Genomic DNA, 25,211 nt, shown 5'->3' with positions numbered 1-25,211 from the left:
GACAGCCCCACACCTAATTTTATATACAAACGCGTCCTAGCCTAAGGTATTATAATCTACAACCGCGTCGAATTAATTAGGTCTATAAATGCGGGCAAATACAAAGGATAGCTTAAAAAGCTTAAAAATATAATAAAATCTAATCTAGATTAAATTGAAATATAATTATATAATACAACGCTAGCTTATATACCCTAACTACGTACCTCGACTACTCCCTTGACTACATACCTCTAACTGCTACCTACTTACTACGAGGCGGCTAAACCTATAGATACTAGCTTATTATTGCTATCTAGGCGTATCTATATACGTAGTAAGCTATTATAATCCTCCCTAGCTATAGAATCTTAGTATTGAGCTTCTTATACTATAGACTATACTATAGTATAATCCTCTCTAGCTATACTATCTTACGTTATATACTTCTTCGCCTTATATGCCTACTACTTTGTAATAATCTTACTAATCCTATTATATACTAGTTTGCAAGCGCCTTCGCCGTTGTAAATGCTTCTCTATAGTAGAGGCAACTCGTTATTATCGTTATTATTATCGTTAATATTATCGTTATTAGATTATATCTAGGAGAAGCTGTTATCTTCGTAGGTAAGTAGCTCCTATTTATCGCCTACCTAGATATAGCTCTACGTTAGCTATAGCTCTAGTACTAGGAAATTATATAGCAGTTGCTTTAGCCTACTAGTATCTAGTTCTTTGCCTATATCGATAAAGAAGATAGGCTTAGCTAGAGGATCTTTATTATACTACTTATTAAAGATTAAATAGTCGTTAGGGTTAAGAGGTATAAAGTCGTTGATCTAGCTAGTCTTCTTAAGGAATTCTTCGAAGGTTGCTATCTATAGATAGCCATTGCCTATAACCTTGTTACTTAGTATCCTTTTCCACTCTATCTACTCCTTTTTAAGCTCCTTCTCCCTAGTGTATACAATGTTCTTTACTACTTTACGAGATTGTTTAATAATAGCCTTTATATATTTCTGATTATAAGCGGCTTATATATAGTAGATATCCTCGACGGATATACTACTAATAACTACGTTAAATAGTTGGACTAAACGCCCTTTAGCCTACTTCGAAGTATATAATAATAGCTATTTATTTTTATTAGCTATAAATATAGTAAGGTGCTCCTATATAAACTAACCTTTTTGCATTGTAGTAGCGATATCTTCGATATAACGGTATATTAGAGAGCTAAATACATTATTATATTTGTTTTAAAGACAGTCAATGCCTTAAATACCTAATTCTTAGCGATCTTACTTTAAACGTAACGAAGGATATACTACAATGTTAGTTTTAAGGTTAGTATCTTCGAGCTTACTAATATAAAGGGTATAGTTCGATAGGAATATCCCTAACTTTGTAAAGCTAGTAATGATCCTACTATATTTGAAGCCTATATCTAAGATCTTTCAGAAGCTCTCAACAAACTATATATATATAAAGGTTAGCTTACCTTAGCGAACTATATAGGGAAGCCGCCTTTAATATACGCTTTTAATATATTGGAATACGCCTATATCTATCGGCTATATCTTATATAATGAATATAGTGGTAGGAAGACAATGATAATGTTATATATAAGGCAGTATTTTAGATATCTAATATATAGTGCTCTAAGAAGCTATCTATCACTAATAGGCAATAGATATACTCCTCTAGAAATATATTATTCTGTTTAGATTCAACTATATTATTAGGGCTCTAGAAGTTATATATACTATAGCTAAACTACTCTTTAAATATAAGCTTATACGCCTTAGCGATAGGATAGTGCCTAAAGGAATACTTATTAAAGTACTAGATCTAGTTAGCTATAATAGTATAGTTATTAAACGTAGTTTCTAAGACGTTAAAGCGGATATCGCTATTAAGGCTATCGACCTCCTAATTCTCGTTTAGCTAGCACTTAAAGATGTTATATATAGGAATAGTATCGCTAATAGCATTGCTATAGCTAATCAGGGTTATTAACTCCCTATTATAGAGGTCGGGGAACTCTAACTAAGAAAATAGTATAGTAAATAGATAGTAAGACCCTTGATATCAAGGAACAGCCCCTTACCTTCTTATTCTTCTTTATCTTAATAGCTAAGATCTAGAACTTCCTACTTAATATCGCTAAGCGATAGCTTATCTCGTCGATATTCCAACAACTAGCTACTATAATATTATATTTCTCAATAGTATCTTTAAAATAGTCGAAAAACTCGTTTAGTATATCGATCTCTTACTAGGTGGACAGTCGTATAGCCTCTACTAGCTTCCTACTTGTTAAGAAGTATATAGGATAATCGAACCGCTAACGTACCTACTAGCTATAGCTAATAGGGCCTATAGGAGGATTACAATATACCTATAGGCGATTTATAGCGCCTTTAATAAGATCCTAGGCTAGTAAGGATCTTAAGGTAGATAGCTACTACGTATATATATCGAGGGCATAGTCTTCTACGTTAGTAAGCGTATACGGCTACCTAGCGATATAACGGGTATTCAATGCTAGTAAGCTAGTATCGTAAAGGGCCTTGAAATGCTTAGTAATAGAGGTCTTACTATAGCTAAACCTCCTAGCTATATCGCGAATACTAGGCGTAGAGCGGTTACAAAGGTAGCTAGCTATATAGTATACCTACGTCCAGAGTAGCTAGCGAGCTATATAGACGCTAAGTAGCTCGGTGGGGTAGGCTAATAGTAGTATAGTTGGCGATTCGAAATACTAAGAAAAGTATCACGATAATGTCTACTGGGTTCAAATTGACGTGGTTGTGCAGGTGTTGATGCGGTCGTGATACCTTGGGCCAGGACGCGTTTATATACAAAATTGGGTGTAGGGCTGTCCTATTCAAAGGGTGGTGTCCTACGATTTTGTGACCCTCTCTCCTGGAAGGAGAGAGGGTTGCGAAAATCCCCACTTTTCCTTCAACCCTCGGGTAGTTGGTTGTGGCTCAAGGCCAATTAGCCTTGATGCCTCCCACATTTTCCCGCTACGGTAATTTGTTGACTAACCCGCAGGGTCCTGCCACAGCCCCCCGTCGCTACCAACTGGTGTAGTGTAAAGAGCCACAGCCTTGTCCCATCTTCAGCGGCCGTCTTGCGCGCCTCCTGGGCATAAATACCGGGTTTGTGAAAGCCCGACCAAGGCTGACTGGGGTCAGCAGGCTCTGTTCTTCCTGCTACTTAGGACGCTCAGGTTGGCCACTGTGCACGCTGAGTGCTTGCTAACCAGGTTACATCAATCTCTTCTGAGTCCTATTCTTTTGCCTAGCCGGTATGTCATCAAGTGGAAGCCAGTCTTCGCCTCACAGTGGAAATATCCACCTGGACTAATAGCGATACCACCAGTATATGAACAAGCTCAACGCCCTGTTTCCTTACCAGGCATCGACGACGGCACCTCTAGCACCCGTTAACAGTAAGACAAGCAGGAAATACCTAGCGATGACGGCAACCAGAGCCCTGACTTATAGACTGCTAACAAGCTGACCAAGCCCCTGCCCCGGGCCTGGCCCCGACCCCTTCTGAAGGCCAGCAGGCCCCACTGGAAGCCAGCCGTCCGGACATCAGTAGCCTGCGCCTCCCCAGCCGAACTCGGCGGCATATCACTGATGGCCCAGACAAAGCCGCCCGAAGCGGGCCACTATGAGTACCTGAACCCAGAGCTTGACTGTCCTAGTTGGTGGTCCTACTTCTTTGCCGGCGGCTACCTGTGGCGCTGGCTTTCCAGCCCGCACCTCTACTTTCTGGGCGGTCTCGAGTACCGGGCCAACCCAAGCCCCTTTACGGTTATCGATGGCTTGGGAGGCGAGAAGATATACGAGCGACCGTTCGAGTGCTATATCGATCCCTTTACGGGCAAGATCAGGCGGCTCTACGTCCAGGCCCCCAACTCCCTGTGCCGACTCTTTCCTAAGAACGCTAACGCCACCTGGAGGCGCACGCCTATCCGCAATGCATCCTCCATCTGGTTCCGCCTCGCGAACCTTCCCTTCCGCCTCGTGGACCGGTAGCGGAGGGGCGACATCTCCGAGTTGCAGCCCCGGGACTGGCTGGTGGTGATTCCCATGTGGGCCGTGACAGTGGTGCTTTTTCTCTTCGGTGTAAGTCTAAGTCTTCGTGGTCGAAGTGCCACTATGACTATCCGCGAGTCTCGGTTCTGACGGTTCTGACGTGAGCGGCCAGTGGGTGCTGAGTCTAATCTCGGGCGCGGTCTCGCCGAACGAGCGCAAAGACAAGACCAAGTACCTGCCTCTGCTGTACAGCGGGCTCCGCTATCCCCGCTTGGCGCGCAACATGCTCGAGAACCGCGAGGCGGTGCTTCGCCGGCTGAAAGCCCAGGAGGCCGACAACAGGACGGCCGCCATCTCCAATTACCGCACCTTCCGTCCGCGCTTCCTAAATTACCTTGTCGAGGTCGAGAACAACGGACAGAAAATGGTCGGCTATGAGCGGCTTCCCGTCCGCCCAGATGACCTCACGCCTTACGTCCTGGTAGCCTTCTCGTCCGAGCATTACCACATCCCAGACGAGAACGAAGCCCTGAACGACGACCGAAAGTCAGACCTGGAGGCTCTGCTAGCCATGGCCACCAAGGCGGCTGAAACGTACTTCAGCCCGAGTTCCGAAGATCTGGAGAAAAAAACCAAGGCGTTCTGGCTGTCGGCCAACTGCATGCCCTTCAACGAGCTTGCCGACGAACATGGCGTTGTCCACGAGGTGGATGAGTGCGACAGGGAACGGCTGATGAACCAAGACGTAAGGCGCCCCGAAGCCGATCCATCGGACAAGACAACTCCGCTAACGAAACCCCTTGCACGTAGACATACAGCATCAGCGACATTGTACGCGCCGCTGAGCATGTTATCGTTGTGGCGGGCAACATAGATCGCCCATGGGACGATGGCGCGCTCCGGGTCTGGGGCCGGCGGGTGTGGACGCTGCCCGAGATTCTGCTCAGCAAGGGGGACTCGGTCACGGTCATGCAATGCGGCATGCGGAAGTCCGATAATCAGCGGGAGCCCGAGCTACACATCGAGTTCCGCGAGATCCGCAAGGCCGTTTTCCCCTCTGTGGCCTGGCCGGACCCCCTGACGTCGCGCCAACTGATCGAACACTACAGCAACCTGCACCTGAGCCGGCTGGAGCTGGTCAAAATCGCGCTCGAGTGCCTGATGAACCGCAGCCTCCAGGTGAAATACCGGGGCGACCGCAGCTACGCGCTCATGGGCCTGCTGCGCAGCCGGCCGCCCATCGACAGGTCCGACTCGGCCTTCCAGGCCTTCGCGCGGCTCTCGCTGCCGCAGGACAGCGACCGGCTCATGGAGCGGCTCATCTGCCTCCTACCGGAGGAGCCCGAGCAGAGCTGGGAGCTGATGAAGGACAAGTACGAGGCCAGCCTGTGGGACATCTACCTGGACACGCAGGTGTGCGCCATCGGCGAGAACGACACGGTCGTCATTGACGGCGCCTACGGCGCGCAGATCCAGTGGTCCATGTTCAGCAGCGTGCGCGTCCGCAGGAGACTCACGATCCGGCGCCTGGTGTGCTTCTACACCATCACGTTCTCGCCGTGGATCTTCATCATCGGGCTCATCCTGGCCGCCAGCGCCAGACGCGAACAAACACAGTATACAAATAGCCTGCCCCAAAATCCCTTCGGCTTGGACATCCCCCCGACCTCCGACAGCACCCCTGACTCGGTAAAGAAGAAGTACAAAGCGGGCGTGGCCCTGACGGTCCTCACCCTGGTCCTCTTCATCTCCCGGCGCCCTACTACATCTCACAGCTGTACACCGGCAAGCTCTGGGAGGTCGAGCCCTGCTTCTTCGGCATCGAGGGCTACGTGCCGCTGGATCTCATCGAGGAGCGGCTTCTCGGCACGCGCTCCGTGCGCCATCGCCGCCTGCGCTGGAGTGCCTACGGCTCCCCGCTGTCGCGCCACACCGAGGGCCCGCCGCACTACGAGCGCGCCCCCGCCGCCGCCGCCGACGAAGCGGACACCCTCCTCCCAACCTACCCCGTCACCCCTCTCGACCCAACCGCGCCCTGCCCAGCCTGTGCCACTCCCACCGCGGCACCGCGGTTCTGCGAGCACCACCCCACGCCGGCCTCGCTGCACAAGATGTCCCGCAGCCCGATGGGCGCGCTCAAGCCCTTCACGCTGGTCGACACGCTCAACATGACGGCGACGCTCTTCTACGCGGCGCGCCCGCCGACGGTGCTGGTGGTGGGCGGGTCCGAGGGCGGCATGAAGCGGGCGCTGGCCTGCTCGTTCGACCTGGCGACGGGCACGCTGGTGCGCGAGACGGTGCTGCGCATCCCGACGCGCAGCGTCGGCTGCATGGAGCGGCTGCCGCGCGTGCGCATCGGGCTGGGCCGGGTCGTGCGCAGCGGCGATGTGGAGCCTCTTGGGGCTATGGGAGGGGCCGGGGTGGTGAAGTGGTGAACGGTGTGGCTGGGAGCGGGATGGGGGTGATGATGCCTGTGAGGGTTAGCCATGTGGGAATGTAGTGAATATGTTGTTCTTTGTTCTTGCCTTCTTTTTTTTTTTTTTTTTTTTTTTTTTTTTTTTTTTTTTTTTTTTTTTTTTTTTTTTTTTCTGTTTTTTTAAGCCTCTTCTTTCCTTTTCCCCCCTTACTTTCCTATCTTTCTTTTCTTTTCTTTCTTCCTTTCTTCATTTCTTCTTTCTTCCTTTCTCCTTTTCTTCCTTTCTATCCCTCTCCCCCTCTTCTTGTTCTTCGCCATTGTGTTACAAGGAGGATCAAGAGCAGAGGGAGGACGCCAGAAGGGTGGGCCTCTAGCCGCCGCGACGCACATAAAGCGGCGGGGGTCAACACCTATGGTGCCCGGGAGCGCCGCTGGCGCACCGCAGAAGCAAGTGGAGCGCATCGGGCCGAAATAGGGGCCCATACCTCGGTCGTCACCCAGCCGGAAAGGTGAGTTCCGGCAAGTTGGACAGCCAGAAGGAGGGATAGCTCACGACGCGTTGCGGGGCGCGGCGTGGGCGATACGCAGGAGCGGGTTGTATTTATACTTGAGGTGGAGGGACCGCTTACCTTCAGGGGGACATGCCCCCTTACTGTGTACTGAGTAATCAAGGCTCTGTTACTGCTTTTGATTGGTTCGATTGTTACCTTATCGTTTTCCAATTGCTGTTTCCAAGGTTTCCTTCCCCAGTTGTTTCGTTATCCTTTTCCCTCTTTTTTCTCAACGCGCCTGCATCGTAGGCCACACGCCCGTTTCGTCGAACTTGGGGGGCCGTATGCAGGTGGGCAATTTGGGGAGCTGTACGCAGGGCACCGTCACCGCGGGCGGCACCGGGGGCACACCCTGGGCACAACGTAGGCACCGGTGGCACTGGGCGCATTCCGCAGGTACACACAAGCACTGGGGGGAACAGGGGCACGGTATAGTGCCATAGGCGGGTAACCAGTGGTAACTGTAAGTACCTAAGCCATGGGACAGCCCGCGAAGCGGGCTGCCAACCCTTCGTGGCTTCAGACTTACATGACGGAGGCAGTCGCCGTAGGGCGTTTTAATAAAGTATGGCCCGGGCAGGCTAATAAAGAGAGCTGCCGCCGACAGTCTTTTAAGCCCTCAGCCTTTCCGAACTTGGCGGAGGCGAGTGTGAACCGGATCGAGAGCAAACGCACGCAAGTCATGCCCGCTCAGGTTTTACTGGGGCATGTCCATGATCTTACCCGCAGTGAGCTCCGCAATCTGGGCCGGGCTGAGCTCCTGAGCCTCCTGGCCAGGTTTCTGGGCGCCTTGAGCAGTCGGTGGCAGCGGCGGGAAAACGTCGTCGTATTTTACCTTCCATTGAAGGCCCGTCAACCGTTCTGTCGCCTGGCCCTGGGGATATTCCTCCTTGTCGCTGAGCGGGACTCCCGGCTGAAGCCATCGGTTGAAGTTGCGGACCAGGAGATCGTCAATGACCACCGTCTTGATCCGCCAGCAGTTTTGCTTCGTCTCGTCGCACAATGCGATGGCTTCGACGCCCTCGGTGTTGTGACGCATGTCGATGTAGCCCCCGAACAACTTGGACTCCCAAGAACGGCCGGATTCGCCCACCGTCCTGGTTCCGAACGGACCGAAGCTGACCTGGGGTGGAGTGTGTTCGCTTCCGATGCGCACGAGGAAGAGAACGAAAATGTGGACAAGTTCGTGGGCCAACGTAATGGACAGGCGAAGGTGGAGGTTGCGGAAGCGGCGAGTGCTCTTTGCTGATCCAGTTGATCTCATGTTCGTCAAGGCATCAGCTAGCCACTTCACGAGCTGCCGAGGTGTGAGTGGGAGAGCCGGTTACCTAGGAAAGCTCGAGGGTCGGTAGGATATCCTCTTACCGTCGCGTTGAGCTCGATGACTGCAGCTGACTTAGGCTGGAATGCATCCTGGCAGTCTTTCTTGTGGGTGCGGCCGTTTTTCCCTTCCATGCCATGTTGGTTGGACACGACAACATGCGGAAAGCTGGTGCGGATGGCCCCAAGATATTCCAGAATCGTAGGCTCGATGTCTGTCTCCTCGAGGTTGCGCAGCCCTGGCACCTCCAGGCTGACCTTGGCGACATCGCGTGTGATGGCCTTGAGCGCAAGGATGCTGGATTTGCACTCGAGCAGGTCGAGGGCCAGGCTGGCCAGGGATGCAACGCAGTCAAATACATCGTCTCCTGGACACAGGCGGCGGAACGAACCGTTCTGAGCGGGAAGCAGTACCCTCAACCCGCAGACGTCAAAAGGCGAGCTCGCGGCGAGGTCGGCCTCGGCCGCGGAGCCGGAGATGGCTTGCCATTGCGGCATGGGTGGCATGATGACAGGGTAGGAGGGGTGAGAAGTAATAGAGTGATGGAGTAAGTGGCTCTTACAATGCCATAACAAGTCGTTTTCTAGTACCCAGGAAGAATTTCCACCTTGTGAGGAGGGAGTGAGGTTGGAGTGAGAGGTAACTGGCGAGGGATTTCGCGATAAGTTTGGGAATGAAGGATGCGCGGGGATTCATCAATGAAGCCGATTTCTGAGCGACTGCCTGCAATGCCTGAGAACCTCAGACGAGACACAGGAGGCTTGTTCCAGTTGAGCAGCCCGTTGACGGCCGGCAGCGCTTTCCTCCGCCCGGTCTGAAGGGGAAGTGGCCGACCTGGACTTTGGTTCCTTCGCCATTGTTCGGGCAACAGTGATCAACATGATTGGGAGCCCATCGCCTTTCGTTGGCCGGCGCACGTCGTTGGCAGCTCTTAAGTATCAAGATCCAATCTTCCTGTACGCGAACCCCAACAGGTGGTCCCTGACGCGTCGCGTCGCGTCGCGGCAAATGTTCTGTTTCATCTGATCATCTTGTGCGCCAAAGTGGAGGGAATCGCGAAGTTGTGGCTGTATTGCCAATCATGGCGGCAAGCCTGCATCGCAAAGGCGACTGACTCCAGGGCCTCGCGAACACCCGCTCTGCCCATTCTCGCAGCCGTTAGCCGCGGGCCATGTTGAGCACTTGTGCATGAGACGATCCAAGAAATCTTTTCAGTGGGACACAACAAAATGAAGCTATATGCGTCGCCCTTAGCCTCGTAGATGACGTATCCGACTTGCTATGACGCTCCGATCGAATTGTGCTCATTTGAGCACCGTGGGAAGAACATCGCGGGTGTCAGGACGATGATCTCGTAGGCACATTACCATACCATGACAAAGGCGCCGCGATCTACTGCAAAGGATATGTAACTGCCGTGAGTGTAACTGGCAGTAAGCCGTCGTGCAACAGGAGACAGGCGCTAAGAAATGGGTTAAATTTCGCCAACTGCGTCTAAGCTCTGATGGCCTCGGATTTGAGGCGCGGTTGCCGAACACGTTTCGTGCTCTGTTTCCCCTCTGAGATATGAGAACTGTCGCGGTTGGCAGCCTGCGGCAACGTTCAACGAGCAGGCATCCTCAGTGAACCTGCCATTCTTTCCCCGATCAACCCTAACCGCAGCCCTGGCCAACGGGCTCACTATCCCTTGCAGCCTCAGCCGGACTACCATCATGTCCCTCCTGCCCCAAAGGAGTGTTAGAGTCTGGCACTGCGTCGGCCTGCAACGATATACCGATCCGGCTCGGAGGAGGCGGCGTGCTGGGTGGGCTCAAGGCGCACAACGAGTTCGGTTCATCGTCAGACAACTCGCTCTCCAGAGGCGATTCACCGTCGCCCACATCCCCGCCGCCGTGACGGCGCGGCAGCCAAGGGAATGCTTGCGCTTCCATCTCAGCATTCCAGTTGAAGACCATATGCGGCTCCCGCTGTACCGCCAGTTGGACCTGGTTGACCATGTCGTCGAGCTCAGGATAGTCGCCGGCTGCCACGACATCGCGCTCCTCCGGTTTCGTGGGCGGGACTTTGCGCTCCCATGGATCTCTAAAAACCCGATGCAAGACTATTGCGTCCCAAGGGTCATGGCGATGTCGATTTTCAGAGGACGCAAGGAGAGGGAACGGGGAAGGCGCCGAGCCGTCCTCGGAGAGCAGGAAGTCCACCATCTGGTCGAACTGGGTGTCTTGCAGTCTCCAGACCCGGAATGTCGTTCGTCTCCGACCAGAGTGGAAATATATGTCCTTGCACTGTTCCGCTTCAGCCCCAGGTTACTCGGCGAAACCATACGGGGAAACCCACCTCAGTTCCGGACTGGCCGCGATCAAACAGCACAATGCCCCCGAGGACACGATCCTCGGCCCAGTATCCAGCCACATCAGCGACGCCGTGCGGGTACTGATCGTCGTCGACGTAGTCACAATGGAAGAAGAGCGTGGGGAAAGGCTCAATCGCTTTCTCAAGGTAGGGAGGGCACCCATCATACTGGACCCATCGGGACTCCCTCTTCCAGGAGTCAACGAAGTCGATATACTCTTTGCTGTGCAACTTGGTCGGCGACTGGAAGATGAGGACCGCGATTTGGTGAATTGATGCCGCCACAAGCTCACAAAGACGCATCTTGAACTCGCGAGAGCCTGGCGAGGCGTTCTGGTAGCGCTGCATGACCTATTGCGGATGAGCAACCGATGCTTCTAAGAGGGTAGGAGCGGGTATACGTACCCATGCATTGAAGGTTAGAACAGCAGGGTCGAAGCCGTCGCGGAAGACTTTGAAGTTCTCGATCGCGCCGTCACACAGCCGATCATGTTCGATGAGGGGGTGGCCTTTGAGCAAGAAAGCCCCGCGCGTGTCCCAAACCGTGTGGACATCGGGAAGCCCGTCAAAAAGCTGCGCAAATGTAGTTTCGGCAAGGTCTGTAGACAAGATGTTGTGGATGGCGCCAACCAGAGGGTGGTAGTGCTCAGCGCCGAGCATTTCGGCTGTCACATTGGGTGGTTGACCCATGCGGGGCAAGTTCCCTGCCTGCCGGTTGCGGCGCACCAAAAAGAGTTGAGTAGTTTTTGATCACCGATTTCCTTGCAACGCGAGATGATGCTGTATGGCTACTCGCGTGGTTCGTGCGTGGTCTTGGGATTTGTCGGTCGAGGGTAGATGGTGCTTGAATGACGAAGGTTGAAAGAAGGTGGGGAGGTTACGGTTCTCTCGTACCAGGTACCAGGTAGCTTGGTTAACATGGAACTGTATACACAGTGTAATACAGTAAGTTACACTTAGTTCACAAAACAACCGAGCAGTTCTTTTACTGTGAAAGAACACACCCCAGGGGCGGCCCGTGCGTCTCCTGCCAAATTAGGTGGGAGACGCACGGGCCACTCCTGGTTCCCCAACCAAGCCCAGCCGGAGTTGAGCTCTTCCGACGCCAGCATCTGCATTTCCATTATTGAGGGCGCCACTCCGTCTTGGGCTAGACTTAGTTACCCAATTTGCGCGATAAGCTGTTGGCGACTCCAGTAAGGTACGGACGGGAGTATTACATTAGGTACACAGTACACGTAGTGTACGGAATAACGTCGCCCACACCCATGTCGGTTGCCCACGGATCCCGGCCACCAAACTGTCCCTAATCCAGTAAGCCAATTTCCATACAAAATTCAGGGGCAAGCTACAACACTAGAACAAGCATCACGTACGAAGACGGCCTAAAACAGCTCAAAATTAAAGCTATTCGCAAGCTAGTAATTGCAGGCCAACTACTGGAAGATGGTGGTTTCGAAGCTCAGTGCCGGAAGCTCCTTATTGACCTTCTTTGCAAAGCCTACAACGCCCTGGATGGCTGTTTGGAATGCCTTCGCCTTCGCTACTTCATCCTCAATCTCCTGCCTCTGACGCAGTTGCTCTCGAATGGCTACAACTGTCAATACGTAGGCCTCGCCGAAGTGCTTCTTTGTAGCCTTTTTCCTTCCTTCTAGCCTCTTCTTGACTAGGGCTTGGTTTAGCCTATTGAGGGTGTTGTAGTTAGCTTACAGAGTTAGATATTCCTCCTTCAACTGGACTATCTTCTGTTTGATCGGTGTAGCGTAAACCTTGAGGACCTCCTCTATAAGACTATCAATCTTCGAAGCTATAGCTCTAGTAGCTTCGATGCCTATAGACTGCCTAAAATTGTTGGTAAAGCTTATAAATGGGGAGGTCTTTAGGCGATAGTATACTAGGATCTTATTGGGGTTGAACGGTATTAATCTAGCCCCCCTTTATACGTTGGCGATATTCTTGTAGATCGTTTTACGTATTTGCGGGTAGATAGTTAAGAACTGGAAGTTGTTGATCTAGGAGGTATTGAACAGAGCGTTTTATATAACCAACTGGCGATATCTCTATACTAGAGGGCTAAAGACCCCTATATTAAGGGGCTATAGTTCGTAGGTTGAATACGGTAGTAGGTAGAGCAGTATAATCTTATTAGCTTTATAGTACTCAACGAACTATAGTAAAATGTATAATAAATAGCCGTCGAAGATCAATAGCTAATATATACCTATAGTTCGAGGGCGGGTATACTTGTTGAAGTGCTAGATCTATTTAAAGGCAATATTATAGTCTATCTAGCTATTGGGAGAGACCTAGATAACTATATTGTCGTTAAGGCTAGAAGGAATCTAGGCCTATTAAATATAAGTGCCTTCGAAGATAACGAAGGGTAGTAAGACGAAGCTATTGGCTAAGATATATTCGATGATCGACACCTAGTCGCGGTTGTCTAGCTAAATCGAATATAGTACTTCCTTATAGCGTAGAACAATTACTATAGCGTTGTCCCTAATCTCTTTTATATAGTCTTTTTTATCTATATTGTAGATGTCGTCGTTGGCGATGCTATATACTAGGCGGGTGGTCTAGAAGAGGTTGAACCACTGGGCAGCTATCTGATAGTCCAGAGTATCCTTCCTCAACTGATCTAATACGTAGGAGCAGTGTATTCGAAGATCTAGATGCTAGGAAAGGAAGTTGTAATACCAGTTCTTGCCTAGAGGTTTATCATCGCCCTTAGTATATAATAGTTGTATACCTAGATGTTCGATAGCCGAGATAGACATTGGCTAGCCCTATATATCCAACTGGTATATTGCCTTGACGATCGAGTCCTCCTCTATAGGTGTAAGGCGTTGTAAGTGCTTAGTAGCGGCCCGGTGGTTCGAAGTACGGCCACTGAAGCGGTCTATAAGTGTGGAATGCAGGATATTGAAGAGCTGGGCGGCCTGTCGAAGGCTGTGGACTTTCTTGGCTTAGAACGCTTCGATCGTAAGGCGAATTCGATCTTCTTTGTCAGGTTGGTTAGCCATCTTCCTAACGTATCTGGAAAACAACAAACTGTCAAGATTGATCAAGGTTTGGTGGAAAAACAGGCTAGTGATGTTGTTGTTGTAGTGTTCTGAACCGTGGGAAATTAGTGGCTTGTGTGGCTGACCGGTATCTATGGGCAACCGATATGGGTGTGGGCGACGTTAGTGTAGTTTATGTAATGAGCTGATGGTCGTATGCAAGGTCGTGCGCTAGGCGCTTGGCCGCGTGCCAGACCCCTGAATGTCCCCACTTGCCCAAGCTCAAGTAAGGATGGCTGGTCAGTGCCCTTGCAGCAGCGTGGGCGTTCGTGCTGCGATTGCCAGGGGGAATACCAGGGGCACACAACACAAGTCGCTTGTCCTGCAGAATGCGCCAAGTCGAGCACGAAGGAAGCGGGGAGACGACCAGTTTCGATTAAATCAAGTGGGGTTGATTTCTGGGCAAGAACCAACCGGATTCTACACTACACACACTAACGCTAATGTAGCTCCGGATGGAAGCTCCACAGAACGATGCCCAGGCTTTCAAGGACTGTGGCCCTTGCACGTGCGCTCCACACCCTGCTGCAAGCTCGCTCCTTCTGTTGCGTTGTTGCGACCCTCTCACCATTTTGGTGCTCTGCTCCTCTTCTCTCGGTTCCCGAACTTCCAACCTAAAGCCCGATCGCTCTGCACATTTGTCCCTGTCGCTCCTTGGTTTCTTTCCTCTCTTTCCGGTCCATCCCCACCTCGCATATTTTCTGTCCAACGCCGACCAGACATTAGCCGCCTGAAGCCCAACGAGGCGAAAATTGCCGCGAGACCACGCCGATCCCCCGAGCTCCGCGGATCGCTCATAAGATACCCGGACCAGCGAGATTGAGGACGCAGCCACATTCCAGCCAATCCGTTGATCAAGGCACCGACAAACGCTCTCTTGTCTCCACGACAACCCAACGAAACACAGAAGCTAAACTTCCCACCATCGACGGCCTACGACGAAGGCGGTGCGCCTGCCGCTCCCTCCCAAACCAACTTCCACCCATCCGGCCCCGCGCGCGCACCCACACACAAAGAACCACCCATCAGCCACCATGGGTCTCAATCTGCTCGACCGCATCCAGGCCAAGATCGAGCTTTTCCGCCTCGAGCAGCGCTACACGCGCCGGCGCCACCGCCGCTCGACCTTCGTGTCCAACGCCATCTACGTCGACGGCGAGTACATCTACCAGTCGCCCAACACGACGGGCTCCTCGTCCAGCACGAGCCGGAGCGCGGCCTCCACAGTGACAACGGCCGCTGCATCCGCGGCAAGGCACGTAGTCGGCGCGGGAGAGAGTACCAGCAAGCAGCAGAAGCGGCTCAATCGGTGGTCGTCCATGCCCGGGTTTGGGTCGAGCGCGAAGCCGGAAGTGATGGGTGCCATGCCGACGGTGCGGGAACAGGGCGAGTGGAGGAACAGGGTTAGTTTCCATGACGAGAGGGGATATTGAGGAGCGAGTGTAAGAGGTGGAGTTTTGTTGGGTTTTCTGTTCGGTGTTTCGGATGTTTCGGTGGCGGGTGGCTCTTGATCGGCCCGCTTTGGGGATCGCCGATGCGGCAGTTGCTGTCCGCCCGCGTCATCCCGGGTCGGAGGTGCCTCTGTTGCACGGGGTCCGGGGACGGCGGATGGCGGTTGTGGCACAGGCGATGGCGCTCGACTTGCGCTGACTCCTGTGCCGTTGGCTCCTCCTTGCGGCGGTACCGGAGCCACCCTTCAATATTTTTGGCTATTTCGATCATTTCTTTCTGACGACCAAAAGTTCTGCTCTTCGGTCGGGCTCGGCGCCTAGACGGAGCATTGACGATACGGCCTGCTTTTTACGACGTCGCTACACTTCGGTTGGCATGTTGGCATTCTTGCAAGGTCTGTGGGGGCATTTTTATGCATGGTATCTTGTCATGTCGAGGTGGAGAGTGGAGTGGCCTCGATTGGGGTTAGACGGCTTCATGGACTTGCTCCGGAGAAGCGGGCTGCGGAAGCCTGACAGCGGCGTGGGCGGACTCTTGTAATCCTACCACGGGCTTGCTGTTCTCGCTGTCAGCGTGCCGGGTGAACGCCAGCGCCAGCCTTCACCGGCGCGGCGGATGTATGTATGGCTTATTGAAGTTTATCCCATCGCGGCTGCGATGATTGTTGTGGGTCACAGACTTGCTATCTCCCGGATACAGGAGTGTGTTCCTGACAACTCGGCGATGTTGCCTACCGCATTGTCTTCATGCCTGTCCTATCGCTGCAAGATGCCAGGTCTGAGGCATGACCTCGCATCCGCCATCACCACAATCTTGGCATGGGAAGCTCGTACGGCACACGGCTTTCACCAACATGTTCGCACCTGACATACAATCGAAAGATCGGCTACGGAGGAATAAAATAGTAGTATAACTGGGCAGAATCGAAACACGTCTCACGTCCCCGGACTCGTGTTCCAAACTCCCAATGCAACCCCCATCGCATTTCACACAACCGACGACACCCACCCACCCCTTCCATCTCACATCGACATGCTGGGCTGGCCAGGGAGGCTCGTCAGCCCTGCAAAGCACGAGTCAGCATCCGTAATTTTCAAGCTCCAAGAGCAAAAAAACGCTGAAGCAATAATCGGAGAAGCCGGAGGAGAGACGATAACTTACATCCATCGATATTCTCGTGCACCGTGCTCTTGACCGAGCACTTGTTCATGTCCGCCACGCTCTGGCTCTTCAGCGGCCTGCCGTTCTCGCACGCCGTGAACATGCACGACGAGTCCATGGCGCGCTGCAGCGAGTCGCCCTTCCAGCCGAAGACCTGATCACCAGAACCTGTCAGCCCTCCCGTTCCTTCCGAGCGTACCAGGAGACATCATTGGGCGTGCAGAAGACCCAAAATTGACAAGGGGAACATTGGGACGGGGAAAGGGCCTGCGCCATCATCTACGCCAGCCTAACCCAGCGCACACAGAACAGTAAAGGTAAAGAAAAACGTACGTAGTCGGCGTGCGTGCCGTAGCCGACGTGGTCGCCGAAGCTCAGCACGAACGGCTGGCTGCCGTCCGTCGGCCACATGTCGTTGAACTGCGTCGTGTCCCAGAGGGTCTCGTAGGCGAGCTGCGGCATGCGCACCGGGTGCGAGGCCGGGCACGGCCCCGCCGGCGTGAAGGCCTCGCGCACCGTGTTGTACATGTGCGATTGGTGGTCGGGCGAGTCGAGGTTCTTGCCGTCCCAGCAGCTGTGGAAGCACAACGTTAGTTACCAGAGCAGGACAGGAGAGAGGTTGGGGGGACTGAAAGCCAAGGGAGGAATGGAGTGGGAAAGGCAAGGACCGCAGTTCTTGTAGGCGGATGAGGGGGACTCACGCCGGGAAGTGGTGCACCGTCATGATGCCGCCCTTGCAGGGCTTGGTCGGGAAGGTGGGCAGCTCGGGGAAGCGTGTCGCCTTGTTGTCGAGGCAGACGAACCGCAGGCCCGGGTTGCCCGAGGAGCTCGGCGCGGCGCTGTACGTCGGGCTGCCGACCGTCATGCGGAAGCCCTGAGCACGACAAAAGAGCCGAGTCAGTCGGCACGCTCCCCTGGCAGACAAGCAGGCAGCCTGGTGTCGGTGGTTTGCTTACCGGCTTGAAGGCGGTGATCTTCTGGTTGCCGTTTGAGGTGAAGTCCTGCTGCGTGTAGTAGATCGTCATGCCGCCGTTGATGCCGTTGGGCAGCGCCGTGTTCTGCATCAGGGGCACGCGCTTGTACGAGCCGTTGGTGTGCCTAAAGAACATCACGGCAGTCCAGTAGTTGGAGAAGTCCTCCGAGAAGGTGCACGTCGTGCAGGTGGCCTTCTCCGAGATGTCGCCCACCATGGTCGCGTTGAAGGCGTTGCCGCCCACGATCTGGTGCAGGTGCGCCGACGGTATCTTGCCTGGCTCGACGAGGGGGTCAAGCCGCTGGATGCTCACAGTGGAGCACCCGAAGCGCAGGGCGGCCTCGGAGGGCCCAGCAAGGACGAGGGCGAGCGAGAGCCACTTCATGGCGATTCGAGTCAAAGCTTGAGGTCAGCTGGCGAAGGCGACTTTGGAGAACCAGACCAGAAGTCGACCAACAACGGGGAGGTGGGCAAGTGGAAGACAATATATATTGGAGCGTATCTCCTAGGGCCCACGGGGGCCATCGAGGGCCTAGGCTGTCGCGGAAGCCTTCCACGGGGGCGACCACGACTTGCCATTCCCGAACTCTCCGGGATACAAAGTCATATATCGCTTCATTTGCATGCGGGGCTGGGATGGCACTGATTGGAAAGAGTCACCCCTGCGGTATATAGATATGTCTCTATATAGACATGCAAACGCCCATCGGCGTCTAGAAGAGCAGCAAGAGCTGGCTAATGGCACCCAATTTACCGTGCCTACTCCTGACAGACACGGGGTATGCAACGAGAAGCAACAAAGTGGGACCCTCCCAATGGTTTCACAATTCGCAACCCGGGATATTGTCCAGGAAAGGGAGGCCAAGTGATCCTCTGGATGGGGGTTTATTTAGCGGACGCGGTGGGCCACAAACCAGCAGCCTGTTCGGCTGCGTTGCGACACGCAGAATTTCCGTAGATATATATCTGCCGGCCACCTTAAAAAACTGCCGAGATCGACGGCGCTATATGTCCTTGTCGCCTCTTTAACCGGCATTCGGTTGCTTCGACGACCTATCACACGTGGCATCCCGTCTTCTTGACGTCCCAACTGCCTTGCTGTAGTATGGATGGCTAAGAAATGTAGCCCGGAACAGGATAGCGTCCGACATGACATTGCGAACCCGCACCGGCATAGGCTGCCGACCCGACAAGGCGAAGGACGATGTGTCGTCGGGTTTTTCCTCTTTCAGCCGACTTTTAAATCATGCGAACCTCAGAAAGCCGCCGATTGGGCAGCCGTGTCCGCAACATTCCACATTGGTATCTCACGCTGGCCCAACTTCTCAAGCACTCAGTGCCACCGCGTACCGGGGTGGTCGTTCCACATCCCGTGCCACAACGAAGAAGCTTAAATGTGCCCCTAGAAGATGGGCAATTATGCAGCAGATTCGCCTTGCCGAAGACGCGGGGGGGTTCGAGGCGCAGCTCAATGGCTCGGACTTGCACCACGCCGGCCGGGCTGGTGCACTGGAGCGGTAGGCCATCAACAGCCAATACCACAACTACTACATTGTATGCTGTTCAGGCTGGCAGTTCCGTTGCAGTTCGGCCACTCTGCTCTCTTCTGCTGTACTGTCTGCCATCTTGCCGACGATCAAGGGGGACCACCGGATGTTCATTTGGAACTGATGAAGCTGCAAGAGGGGGAGAACATTGACCCAGGGAGAATTCTGGGGCATCTCAAAGGGAGAGAAGCACGATCCAGTGTGAGACGCTACTTGTGTATAAAACCCTCCGGGAAACACTCGGTTTGTGGATTGCGCGATGTTCTCTGTTACCCTATGCAACCATAGGTAGCCTCACGGTCTTCTACGCTCCCCTTGCGAGCGAGGTAGCGCTATTATACTGAATATCTATCCCCAAGTTCTGGCCTGGTCTCAGCCAATCCAAGAAAATGCCGGAACCGGCCCGGGAGTGGATGTCGGACACAAAAGCACAAACCACAACCCACGCGCCGCAATCCACTCGGTTACCTGGCGACACGGTCGATTCGTCCAGGCCAATTCCCTAGTCCAACCAGCGATAACCATATCCCATATTCTCGGGACTCTCGTCGAGCCATCGGGAGCAATCAGAACGACCAAGCGCCAGCGAAGCCGCGGTCGGCGACATGTTGTTGTCTGTACTCCAGACGCGTTGTTTGTTCATTCCCGCGTAAAACCCGCGAAGGACAGGTCTCAGGTTGGGGTTGGAATGGCAGCCTGCCCGAAGAGAGCCTGAATACTCTGTCGAGGCCGAGAGAAGGTGCTCTCGGCCCGAGCGTTGTTCCATAACCGCCTGAGTGCACATCGACGGATCAAGTTAGCTAAGTCGTGTATGTGAGTGGGGCTTCGCAGCCAAGCAGCCATGCGGGCGGATGACCAGGTGGTGCTGGGCTCTGACGCTTTTTGATGTCTCGCCGTGTCGCTGGCGGAGCACGCTGCGGAGCCACGGTTACACTCGCCCACACTCCTGACTTGCAGTATCGTCTAGACAGCGAAGCCTTCGGGGCCAAACTCTTGAACACCCAAATAAATCAGTTACCTCTTGAAGCTCATCAAACATGGAGCAACACGGAAACCAGAGGCAGCAGCCAGGACAGCAGCAAGCCTTTAACCCGCTTGTGTTTGCCCTCTACGTCTACCTGATCATCGCGTTCTGGGTCGTGACGGTGGTAATGGCAGTCGCGCATCACCGGCATGAGAACCAATCGCCTCAGAGTACGCACACGTGCCACAGACCGGGAAGAGTCGGGCACCGGCACAGGCTAACCTGGAAGAAGAGGAAAAAGACGAGAAAGCAGCGGCAGCGGTAGCGCAAGCCACCGGCGCGAACGCCTGTACCAGCACCGGGCCGATTGCATTGTTTTGCCGGCTGCTACCGGGCCAGTCCGGGCAGTCCCCCCCCCGTCTCATTCTCTGGCTCGCGCCGTACCTGAGCGGTCGCTGGCGGAAGCTGCGCAAGGCGATCGCGCTCGCCATCTATCTTGCCATCCTAGTCGTGCAGCTGCTGGTGGTCCGCGGAGTGGCGACCATGTTCGCCGGTGGGACGGCGTATATCTTGCAGGTGTGGTTTCGTCTCGCCGCTGGGCCCGAGATGAGAACGAAGCTCGCGGCCGCGGCATTCACCGGGGCGGTCGCCCTGGCGTTGTTGGTCGATGCCGTTGCAGCGTGTGCTCTGGGAATCATGGTTCTGGTCCACGTTACGTGTATTGTAGAGCTTTACGTTTTTATTTAACTTTCCCTGGTCCCAAAGGTTTAAGCAGTCTTCCTTTCAGCACAGAAAAGAAGAAGAGGAACATAGAGGGGGAACAGCATCAAGCCCATGGCCAGCACCGTGGACGAGGTGGCTATATCCAATCTAGAGCCTTGAGCGCTCACTTTACTCACAGAGTAACGTTGGAGATTGCCCATCGCCACTGAAGACCCTCAAGTCCTCTAGCGCGAGTTGGGGTTAGGATGGCAGCTTGAATCCAATGAGGGCCAAGAGAAGATGCATATGTGGGCAGGAGGCGAGTAGGGGAACTGAGGCCCGGTCACTCCTCAGTGGCTGCTGCGAACATGCAGATCCCCGTTTGCGGACCGGCGGACCGCACTGCGTCGTAGAAGGAGTTGGGCTGTTGAGATTCTGGCAACGCACTCTAGACAATCAAGCACATGCGAGCAGGCGACATGTGGCTGTGTAGTGCACTGGCTCGGGTACGACCGGAACGAAGAAGTTTCTAAGGCTGCAGAGTGTGTGGGCGTCTTGCTACAGAGCTCCAGACGAAAGCCAACATTCTTCTTGCAGGCTGGTGTTCTGGCGCCCGGGAATAGCAGGAAAGCTGCTCGACCCGGGCGCCGGAGTACCACCGAGTTTTGGCCCCCAAGACTGCGACGTAACGAGGAGCAGCTGATTCTTTGCATACTGTTATGAGGCTGTGTTCTAGGTCGGGCGTTGGTTGTCTGGTGACTGTGAGTGGGCATTGGCGCGTAGCGTGTGGCGGAGCAGGCGGGCAAACACTCGCAGTTCAAGACGAAGCAAATGAGATCGGCTGCTTGCTACGTGCCTGGATCGCCCATTTTAAAGCACACCATCCTTCTCCCACAACAGTCAAAGTCCAGTTCAGTCTTCGTGCGTTCAACACAGAACCATCTCTTTGTCACGTAGTCCTTACCAACCCACCGCTATTAAGTCGGCCACACTACCTACCAGCACCGCGGATAGCAGCCTCTCCACAGCCATGACGAGTGTCAAACAAGCAGCTATGAACCCCTCCGCCGAGGGAAAAAGCCCCAAGACCAAAAAGTCGCTCTACCAGCGCTATGTCGACGCCAAGACGAGCCGCAACGTCAAGATCTCGGACGCCGACCTCCAGAAGTATACGGGCATGAACCGGGAGCAGCTGAACGCATGGGCCAAGGACCGGCCCGGCGTCGCTGGCAACCAACTCGCCGGCAAGCTGGCCATGGGTCAGGCTTCGGGCTTTGGCGGACTGGAGACGTCTCAGGGCTACGGCGGATGGGGACCGAGTGCCGAAGGAAAAGCGAAGTTTCCCCCCGCGCCTCGGAACGAGACGAAGGGCTCTGATGAAGAGGAGGATTAGGTATATGGGAGGCAGATGCAGTTGTTCGCTCAGTGCGATTGCTTTGTTGTCATTAGTTTGCCCCGGCTCACATCTTTGTTGCCGTATCGAAGTGCCCAACCGTCTATTCTCGCCTCCTTGTGTGATTCGATCCCTCGATAAACGGTCGATCATGATTCAGCTCAATCTGTGTTGAATTCCCTGATTCCAAGCAATCTAAGTCTATGAGTTCTCTTCCAAGTGAAGGTTCAAAAACAGGAAAAAAACAAACCGTCCAATAACCGAAACCTGCGCGAACAAGAATCCAAAATGAAGACTCCGCCGCCCAATACTGTCCAATTGTTGGATGCTCACAGAAAACCCGAGGTGGGCTTGGAGACGTCCCTGCAGCAGCAACCTACTCCGTTGCGTCCCTCCTCGCGGCAGATGATGGTCTCGTGGCGCTCGGTGGTAGTCTCGCGCCACCCCCAGCCATCCTCCCGCCCATTGCGCCAGATGTGCGCCTCGGTCTCACCGAGTCGGCCGATGTCGAGTTCTCGATCCCAGGGGCCGAGCCCAAATGCCTCGCTCGTCGAGCTGCTGGCCCGGAGAGTGGGACCGGAAGAGATCGACGTAGGGGAATTGGCCCATGTCGACTCGGACGACTGGCGCACCGGTCCCTTATGACCAGCGCAGCCGGCCAAGGGCGACGCCGCTGAGGGCGAAGACGGCATGTGCTTCCCGCCATGATCATCGAGCGTCCGCAAGTCGGCCAGTCTCGGTCCCAACGGGCGCAGTGCCGGGCCGAATAAGCCGCCATGCTCGGCCAGCCCGCCGGCCATCCTCAACCCACCCCACTCCTGCTTCCGTCCCACCAATCGCCACAGTCTCTCCTCCATCGCCACGGCCTCAGCCTCCATCATCGCTTTCTCCCTGGCGGCGGCGGCCGCCGCCGCGGCAACCCGCTTCCTCCCCCTCTCCTCCTCCTCCGCCGCCACCTTCAGGCTCCTCGCCGCCTCGCTAAGAATCGACTCCTCCACGGCCCGCGCAACCGCGGCATCCTCCAATTCCCTGGCCCTCCTCGCGCGGGCCGCGGCCGCCTCCAGCTCGCGCTGCTTTGTCTGCGTCTTCACCTCGGCCTCGCGCGCCGCCTGCTCCCGCGCCGCCCTCTCCCTCTCCGCCGCCTCGGCCCGCTCACGCTCCAGCCGTTCGCGCACCCTTCGAACCTCCTCCGCTACGGCCGCCGCGCGCTCCACTTCAAGCCTTGCTCGCTCCCGCTCCAGTTCAAGCCTCACTCGCCGTTCGCGCTCCCGCTCCTCGCGCAACTCCGCCTCCCGCCGCTGCTGCTCCCGCAGCGCCTGCCGCTCAAGCGAGTCGGTGGCGTCCTGAACGCGGTCGCGGTAGTAGCTGGAGGGGTCCAGGCCGAGGGTGGCGCTGGTGACGCGAGAGGTGGTGGTGGTGCGGTCTGCGTTGTTGGCGGTGGGGATCTGTGGGTGAAGCGCGGCGCGAGCGGGGTGGAAGTGGTGGTCCTTGCACACCGTGCAGGAACCGGTGGGCGGCATGGCTCTGGGGGCGGAGGTGGTCCTGCACTTGGTGCTGCTGTTGCTGTTCTGGGCGCTGGGGGTGGGGAAGGCTGACGGGACGGTGCCGCTGGCGGCGGCGGTGGTTGGGTTGGTGTTCGGGGGAGGGAAGGGGGGAGAAGAGGGCATGTATGAAGAGGGCCCGTCGGGCTTGTCGATGTGGATGACCTTGCGGACTTGGACGTCTTCGATGATCCAGGTGTTGAGCGGGCCGCGGGCGGCGTCGGCGGGCTGGGTGAGGTCCGGCATGCTTTTGCGTCGGTTAGTGAGATGGAGGTTGCCCCCGGATTGAGGACAGCGGAGAGTGGAGCTTACACGGACCAGTGCGTCGGGTCCTGCTCCAGGTTGAAGGGTGAAGTCGGCATGGAATAATCAGGCCAAAAACTGGCTTCGTGGCAGCAGGTGGTGGGGTGTTTGGTGCGGCCGTTCCTCCTCGATCCGTTGCTGCTTGGTTTGAAATTGGACTGATTTCTTGCTTTCCTCCGGCGGCGGTGTCGGCGGCGGCGGCGAGCTTCAACCGCGGGCGGGACGAGCCAGAAGAGATCGCGGTTCCCCGGTGGACGAGAGAAAATTTGGCCCATCTGCTGGTTGGCGAGGCCTGAATCTGTTGGCCCGACTGGGCGCAATGATCGGGTGGTGAGCTGGGCATAAGTATCCGCATCGCTCTCCTTCAAACCCAACATCGCTCTTTCTCACCGCTGCCACCGCTTCACCGGCCGGGGCACCTGAGACCAGGAATGTGCTCCGGTCTCATCGCGCATTGTTACCACAAAATAGGCATTGTCTCAGTTATCACTGTAAGGACTGAGATGTGTCTCAGTCACAGGTGTTAGATGAGTAAATTCATTTTGCATCACACCATCTATCCTCCAACTACCCAGTGGCTGGTGTGAGGGAATCAGTGCCTATGGCTATTTATCAAAAGCCGATCAACAGTGAGTTGGAGAGTGCCTAAGCCGCAGAATGCGACCTTGGCCGCGTTAAGTATGCTCTGTTTCCAATCCATTCAAGAGCGCATATTGAAGGCTGTGGATGCTCAGGCAATTCTTCGCGCACCCGCAGGGCCAGGCGAATCAATTGTTTGTCCACCAAGAGATGAGCACGGATGAGACACTCGAAAATAAAAGAAAATATCGACACATTGGAAAGGGCCTGCCTGCCTTTGTTCGTTTTCGCAAGAGGGCAAGATTCTCTGATGTTTCTCGGAGACAGCTTCCGGCAAACTGCAGAATAATGGCGACATGAGGCATTCCATGAGATGTGGTACGCTTGGTCTCGCTCTTTGTGCGAGGTAGCACATTATTCTGGCCCAAAGATAGGTGAACCTCCCGGGCGGGCGTTGCATGGGATGCCGCTGCAGCAGCAATTTTCAGTTTTGGAACACAGAAGCTCATGCAGCGCTGTCCAGGACTTTGGTTCAAATGCTCTTTTCTTTGAAACCGCTCGCGCCTTGCAGGTTTGTTAGCGTCAAAGCCGCCAGTGTCTCAGAGGTGCCTTGGTCTTGCTTCTCTGATTCAGCCTATGTTGCCTGGCTTGTTGCAGGTGGTGCCTGAGGGCCTTGCACGGGATGACATTTTGATGCATTGGGCCAACAAATGGAGCAGCTTCGTTTATATGGGGTGGACGAAGACGGGCTCAAGGCCAAGGCGGCAAGCGGCAAGGGTCTTGAGACTGTACCTCATGGCCAGCTTCCCAAGCCCGTTTGGATATTTGCTGGCCTGCTTTTGTTGATGTTTGT

The 25,211-nt window shown here is 54.5% G+C and overlaps 7 protein-coding genes across 7 annotated transcripts; 3 read left to right on the top strand and 4 right to left on the bottom strand.

Annotated features, from left to right (window-relative positions):
* Nucleotides 1-3,636: 3,636 nt before the first annotated feature.
* THITE_118127 (uncharacterized protein) lies at nt 3,637-6,473 on the top strand (the record flags this gene model as incomplete). Its single annotated transcript, XM_003653771.1, has 5 exons — nt 3,637-4,026; nt 4,066-4,128; nt 4,211-4,783; nt 4,849-5,775; nt 5,814-6,473. The coding sequence occupies 5 exons, from the start codon at nt 3,637-3,639 to the stop codon at nt 6,471-6,473; spliced, it is 2,613 nt and encodes an 870-aa protein (XP_003653819.1).
* A 1,229-nt stretch (nt 6,474-7,702) lies between these two features.
* On the bottom strand, nt 7,703-8,832 carry THITE_2144844 (uncharacterized protein; the record flags this gene model as incomplete). The annotated part of the gene is made up of 2 exons (XM_003653770.1): nt 7,703-8,250; nt 8,334-8,832. The coding sequence occupies 2 exons, from the start codon at nt 8,830-8,832 to the stop codon at nt 7,703-7,705; spliced, it is 1,047 nt and encodes a 348-aa protein (XP_003653818.1).
* Nucleotides 8,833-9,769: 937 nt separating this feature from the next.
* On the bottom strand, nt 9,770-11,533 carry THITE_2116365 (uncharacterized protein). Its single transcript, XM_003653769.1, has 3 exons — nt 11,084-11,533; nt 10,664-11,029; nt 9,770-10,611 (listed from the first exon to the last, which is right to left on the bottom strand). The coding sequence occupies exons 1-3, from the start codon at nt 11,336-11,338 to the stop codon at nt 9,979-9,981; spliced, it is 1,254 nt and encodes a 417-aa protein (XP_003653817.1). The 5' UTR covers nt 11,339-11,533; the 3' UTR covers nt 9,770-9,978.
* Nucleotides 11,534-14,359: 2,826 nt separating this feature from the next.
* Nucleotides 14,360-15,872, top strand: THITE_2170544 (uncharacterized protein). Its single transcript, XM_003653768.1, has one exon. The coding sequence runs from the start codon at nt 14,778-14,780 to the stop codon at nt 15,174-15,176; it is 399 nt and encodes a 132-aa protein (XP_003653816.1). The 5' UTR covers nt 14,360-14,777; the 3' UTR covers nt 15,177-15,872.
* Nucleotides 15,873-16,217: 345 nt separating this feature from the next.
* THITE_160890 (uncharacterized protein) lies at nt 16,218-17,714 on the bottom strand (the record flags this gene model as incomplete). The annotated part of the gene is made up of 5 exons (XM_003653767.1): nt 16,218-16,258; nt 16,357-16,510; nt 16,690-16,930; nt 17,058-17,230; nt 17,313-17,714. The coding sequence occupies 5 exons, from the start codon at nt 17,712-17,714 to the stop codon at nt 16,218-16,220; spliced, it is 1,011 nt and encodes a 336-aa protein (XP_003653815.1).
* A 3,712-nt stretch (nt 17,715-21,426) lies between these two features.
* THITE_2116361 (uncharacterized protein) lies at nt 21,427-22,297 on the top strand. Its single transcript, XM_003653766.1, has one exon. It carries the CDS (start codon nt 21,573-21,575, stop codon nt 21,933-21,935), a length of 363 nt encoding a protein of 120 aa, XP_003653814.1. The 5' UTR covers nt 21,427-21,572; the 3' UTR covers nt 21,936-22,297.
* THITE_2088966 (uncharacterized protein) lies at nt 22,265-24,156 on the bottom strand (the record flags this gene model as incomplete). Its single annotated transcript, XM_003653765.1, has 2 exons — nt 22,265-23,723; nt 23,789-24,156. The coding sequence occupies 2 exons, from the start codon at nt 24,154-24,156 to the stop codon at nt 22,265-22,267; spliced, it is 1,827 nt and encodes a 608-aa protein (XP_003653813.1).
* Between the last annotated feature and the right edge of the window lie 1,055 nt (nt 24,157-25,211).

This window comes from Thermothielavioides terrestris, chromosome 3 (assembly GCF_000226115.1).
Source record: "Thermothielavioides terrestris NRRL 8126 chromosome 3, complete sequence".
NCBI lineage: Eukaryota > Fungi > Ascomycota > Sordariomycetes > Sordariales > Chaetomiaceae > Thermothielavioides > Thermothielavioides terrestris.
The sequence above is the reverse complement of the archived record's forward strand: the minus strand, read 5'-3'. Positions and strand labels throughout refer to the sequence as shown.